The sequence below is a fragment of the Sinocyclocheilus grahami genome, unplaced genomic scaffold, assembly GCF_001515645.1.
Source record: "Sinocyclocheilus grahami isolate Dianchi unplaced genomic scaffold, SAMN03320097.WGS_v1.1 scaffold2047.1, whole genome shotgun sequence".
Classification (NCBI taxonomy): Eukaryota; Metazoa; Chordata; class Actinopteri; order Cypriniformes; family Cyprinidae; genus Sinocyclocheilus; species Sinocyclocheilus grahami.
This window is the reverse complement of record NW_015507226.1, coordinates 30,779-36,605: the sequence shown is the minus strand read 5'-3', so window position 1 is coordinate 36,605 and position 5,827 is coordinate 30,779. Positions and strand designations below refer to the sequence as shown.

Sequence of the window (5,827 nt, the reverse complement as noted above, 5' to 3'; positions counted from 1 at the left end):
ACTTTCTGAGCGTCTGAAAACATCAGTGTGATTCTGCTTTCATCCAGACCATCAAAGATGAACACAACTTTACACTCCTCATAAATCTGTGAGTCCAGATCTTGAAGTTCAGGATGAAAGTCCAGCAGAAGTCTGTGAAGACTGTACTGATGATCTCGGATCAAGTTCAGCTCTCGAAATGGAAGCACAAACATGAAATCTACGTCCTGATTGGCTTTTCCCTCGGCCCAGTCCAGAATGAACTTCTGCACAGAGACGGTTTTTCCGATTCCAGCGATGCCTTTAGTAAGAACAGTCTTGATCTGCTCTTTCTCCTCAGATCCTGCTTCAGCTGAGGCTTTAAAGATGTCATTGCAGTAGATTGGAGTGTCTTGTGAGTGTTGTGTTCTGGCTGTTTTCTCCATCTGTAAAACCTCATGTTCTTCATTCACTCCTTCTCTCTCTCCCTCTATGATGTAGAGCTGTGTGTAGATGCTGTTCAGGAGGCTTTCATTCTCCTGGAGTTTCAGTCCCTCAAATAATCTCTCATACTTGTTCTTCATGCTGGTTTTGAGCTGCTCTTTGACTTTCTGTAGTTCATCATTCACTGGTCCAAGAGAATCCTGCTGTACGTCTTCAGTCTGACTGTCTTTATACACACTACTGAAACAACAACAACAACAAAAGAAATGATTAAATTATATGAAATTAATTAAAAAATGTACATGTATGAACACAGTTAAAACGTAAATGATATTGTCAATCAGTTGTAGGGCTGAGATAATATTGGTGCAACTCTTTATGGCCTCAATACATTATTAAATGTGCAGTAGGAGAACTTGGGAAATGCTAACTTTAGCCTGATAGCACTGAAAGCGAACGTCCCACCCTCCCTGCAATCGCCGTCCAAAGCCACGCCCCCTGAACGCATTTACACTCACAGACCAGAGACAACATTACTACAATAGGCTACATCAGCGGTTCCCAATTCCAGCCCATGTTCCGAAGTGAAGTAAACTTCAACGGATTTCCCCCGCTCAGGGAGTAGGGAGCAATGAACACTGTGTAGGGATCATATCGATCTGAACACAGTTCACGCACGTAGCTCACTTCTAACGAGCTGGTTATCTGAATCGGGTGTGTTAACTAAGTGAGACATTCAAAATATGCAGACCGGGCGCTGGGTCCTGCTTTAAGGCTCTGAGAATCTTTCCTTTTACCACTGATAAAGTTGAAAGCTAAAGTGACTTTTGTAAGCTAAATGTTTAGTTTCAATCCTACATTTTCCTATCAGTTCTAAAAAACACATTTACCTTTAGAGAATAAGAGGTTAAATAATAACAACAACTTTAATGAAATTAGATAAATTATACTGGAGTCAAGACAAATAAATGAATTAAGCACTTCATCCTTCAACTGCTTTCTGTTCCGATTACTGGTTCAGAGTAGCAGCTTAAGATCCCAGCCTTACACAATACAGATGTCAGGCTCGTATTTTCTGTATAACTGATGTCTTACATTTAAATTTTAGTTAAAAAGTCAGTTAATTTTCCATCATTGAGAAAAAAAAAACATCTCCTTGTCTGAATTCAGTGCGTTATAGACTCCTTTAGAGATGTTAAATCACCACTACATGCTTATACTCACAGCTGACCAGAGGTCACTGGTTCATCACTGAATGTAGGAGGAAGAGGCAATGATTTGTCACTCTTCAGAGACACAGAGCTGGGTTCTGGAGATGAAGCTCTCTGATTCCAGATACTGAGAAAACACATAGAAATTATTGTTTTTTTGTTTTTTTTTAGTTCAGGGCCATAACCACCCCAGACACTGAGTAATTAGAAAATTTAATTAGAAATGGCCAAATTGTCCCCCGTCCCCACAACATTTGAAATTTTTTGCACTGATCTGCTGCACTCCATTATGCAGTGCTCTGTTTGTTGTTAGGATGACAAAAAGGTTTAAGTTATATTTTCAGGCTGGTGTGCCTCAGCAGTATAACAGTGCTCGTCAATGTCAAAATGACTGAGATGGTCAATCAAATCAAAATAGGATGGGTTTACTGTTCAGCACAGTGCGAATTCCAGCATGAAGCACTGGAAGAGAGCGAGGTAAGAGAAAAGTATCAAAACATTTAATATTTGAAAAACAGTTTTACTATATAAATATTAAAATCACCAACAGTAATCTTTATGAGATTAATGTAATTCCTAACTGAATGTGGTGAGACAAAATATTATTAGGCATACAAATAAAAGTACATGTTTTTAAAGTATTATTTCAAAATGATTACTTACCAAATAGAATTAAATCTAGAATTTCCTTTACTTTATGCTTTATAAAAAAGAAAATGGTACCACCCACAACGTTCAAGACATGGTTACAGCCTTGCTTTAGTTCATTATATTTACACGGAACAAAATTATACACGCAACACTTTTGTTTTTGCCCCCATTTTTCATGAGCTGAACTCAAAGATCTAAGACTTTTTCTATGTACACAAAAGACCTTTTCATAAAGTATGATCACAGCAAACATTTAGATCTCACTTGACCCAGAGAGAGAAGCTGCCATGTATAGGTATGATACATCTGTATCATACATCTATGATACAGGACAGGCATCTGCATCTCGCAGCTCGGGCCACACTGCTGCCGAGGCACAGCGGAAGCTCCAGTTGTGGGGATCACAGGTAGAGCTCACGGAGGAGTCTGAGAGAGATTTGGATCTTTCTAAATCTTCTAGCATGGGCTCAAGCATGCCAGGGGATCTGAATGTGCTCTCACTTGAGTCATCCGATCCGGTGGGTAGCGCGCTGCTGGCATCATCCAGTCACGATGAGGAAGTGGATGTTGTTGGTGATGATGGGGAGAGTGTGAGCACTGAATCATACCAGCCCTTTAGCCCCGCATACAGGAAAATGTTGCAGGTTATGGCTCGCGCTGCAAAAAGGTTAGATCTGGATTGGGGGTGGGTCAGGCAGGAGCGGCTTTACACACTATGGCTGTGTTACAAACCTACAAGTCTGACCTGCTTAGAGATCTGGATGAGAGCAAGGGTTTGTCCCCTGAGGCTGTTGAAGAGCTGCACCGCACCACGGATCTCGCTCTTTGTGCCCCCAAGCAGACTGCTGCCGCTATCGGTCGAGTAATAGCGGCAATGGTGGTCATGGAGCAGCATCTGTGACTGAATTTGGCAGACATCGGGAGAGAGAAAAACTTTCTTGCTCCGCTCTCGCCATCCGTTGAGGTGGTAGTTGAGAAGTTCAAGGAGGTGAGAGTGCAATCTGCAGTTTTGGGCGGTACATCCTTCGCTGAACCAGATCACATCCCCAAGCCTTTGAGGGGGCTGGTCTACTGTGATCTGAGAATTGTAGACAGGACCAGAAAACTAGCGTGGCTACTCGAGCACCCCCCCCCCTTCCTGGAGTCGAGCTCAGAGGAAGCATAACGTTAGAAAAAATAAAGGAGATCTTAGGGAGGTGATTAATAGTAGGTGCTCTGCTGATACCCCCCCCGTTTTTCCAGCTGAGACGCTATAGTTGCTTTGATTTGGAATATCCACGGCGACAACGTATTACTAGTATCTCATTTTTAAGAATTTGGGTGCCGGCCAACCCCCCCCCCCGTTTTTCCAGCTGAGACGCTATAGTTGCTTTGATTTGGAATATCCACGGCGACAACGTATTACTAGTATCTCATTTTTAAGATTTTTTACTAAATATAAAAAAGCAGTAACCAGTAATATTGAATTCTTCATTGTTGTAGGCCAGTGTTTCTCAACCCTGGTCCTGGGCGCCCCCCAGCACTGCACATTTTGTGTGTCTCCCTAATCAAACACACCAGATTCAACCATTAGCTCATTAAAAGAAACTCCAGGACCTGAAATGGGTGTGTCAGAAAAGGGACACATACAAAATGTGCAGTGTTGGGGGGTGCTCAAGACCAGGGTTGAGAAAAAGCAGGATGGTTGGTCGCTATGTCCCACCCGTCCTCTATTTGTGTCTGGGTAAATAGTGACGAGCACTGCGTTTTACAGTTATCAACTCAAAAAAAAAAATTTCAACAAGAGGGCAAGGGCAAATGAACTTGTAATTATTATGGCAGTGCATCAAAATGCAGTGTCATCAGTTTGTCAAAAAGAACACAGAATGTTTTACGCACCATTTACACCTGGTAAGGAGCAGGTGTACATTTCTTTCATACCAACTAACATTGTAAAAATACGAACATTTTCATGAATTCGAAAGTTTACGTCAGAACAGCTTTACGAACGATTTACACAAAAATTCGTACTGCTCGTGTTTCATGAATGGGGCTCATTGTTTTAATCATACGCTTGATTTAATTATATCGCATGGAATTGATCTTACTGATATAAGTATTCAGGACCTGAAATGGGTGTGTCAGAAAAGGGACACATACAAAATGTGCAGTGTTGGGGGGTGCTCAAGACCAGGGTTGAGAAACACTGTTGTAGGCAGTCGTTGTACAAGCAGGATGGTTGGTCGCTATGTCCCACCCGTCCTCTATTTGCGTCTCGGTAAATAGTGACGAGCGCTGCGTTTTACAGTTATCAACTCAAAAAAAAAAATTTCAACAAGAGGGCAAGGGCAAATGAACTTGTAATTATTATGGCAGTGCATCAAAATGCAGTGTCATCAGTTTGTCAAAAAGAACACAGAATGTTTTACGCACCATTTACACCTGGTAAGGAGCAGGTGTACATTTCTTTCATACCAACTAACATTGTAAAAATACGAACATTTTCATGAATTCGAAAGTTTACGTCAGAACAGCTTTACGAACGATTTACACAAAAATTCGTACTGCTCGTGTTTCATGAATGGGGCTCATTGTTTTAATCATACGCTTGATTTAATTATATCGCATGGAATTGATCTTACTGATATAGATATCGTACCTCAAAGTGATGATGTTACTGACCATTTCCTTGTATCATGCATGCTGCGTATTACTGATGTTAACTATATGGCTCCGCGTTATCGTCCGGGCCGAACTATTGTTCCAGCCACCAAAGATGGATTCACAAATAACCTGCCTGATTTATCTCAACTGCTCTGTGTGCCCATAAGTACACATGAAATAGACGAAATGACTAGTAATATGGGCACTATATTCTCAAACACATTAGAAGCTGTTGCCCCCATCAAATTGAAAAAGGTTAGAGAAAAACGTACTGCGCCATGGTACAACAGTAATACCTATTATCTCAAGAAAGAAACTCGTAGTCTTGAGCGCAAATGGAGAAAAACTAAGTTGGACGTTTTTAGAATTACGTGGAAAAACAGTATGTCCAGCTATAGACAGGCTCTAAAAGCTGCCAGGGCCGAGCATATCCACAAACTCACAGAAAATAACCAAAACAATCCAAGGTTTTTATTTAGCAGTGGCTAGATCAGTGATGGGCAAACTTGGCCCTTCCAGGCCACTTTCCTGCAGAGATTTGGTCCAGCCCTGATAAAACTCACCTGCCTGTAGCTTTCTAGTCGTCTTGAAGACAATGATTAGCTGGTTCAGGTGTGTTTGATTAGAGTTGGAGCTAAACTCTGAAGGAAAGTGACTTGGAAGTGCCAAGTTTGCCCACCCCTGGGCTAGATTAACAAATAATCAGACGTCACCTGAACTTAATATTCCCCCACAGTTTAGTTGTGATGACTTTATTAATTTCTTCACTGATAAAATAGATAGCATCAGAAATACAATAACAAATGTAGAATCGACAGCATCTTGTAACTCAGCTTCATTCATCGCACCCAAAGAAAAATTGCAGTGCTTTACAACTATAGGGCAGGAAGAGCTAAATAAACTTATCACTGCATCTAAAC

General features: G+C 41.3%; 1 protein-coding gene across 1 annotated transcript in view; it reads right to left on the bottom strand.

Annotated features, from left to right (window-relative positions):
* The window catches only part of LOC107573836 (NACHT, LRR and PYD domains-containing protein 12-like), an 18,025-nt gene that overhangs the window by 1,021 nt on the left and 11,177 nt on the right, over nucleotides 1-5,827 (bottom strand). The window contains exons 3-4 of the mRNA XM_016260285.1: nucleotides 1,627-1,740; nucleotides 3-642 (exon numbers count right to left, since the gene is read on the bottom strand). Coding sequence (XP_016115771.1) covers nucleotides 3-642; nucleotides 1,627-1,740 — 754 coding nt within the window. The remainder of the gene's footprint in view (nucleotides 1-2; nucleotides 643-1,626; nucleotides 1,741-5,827) is intronic.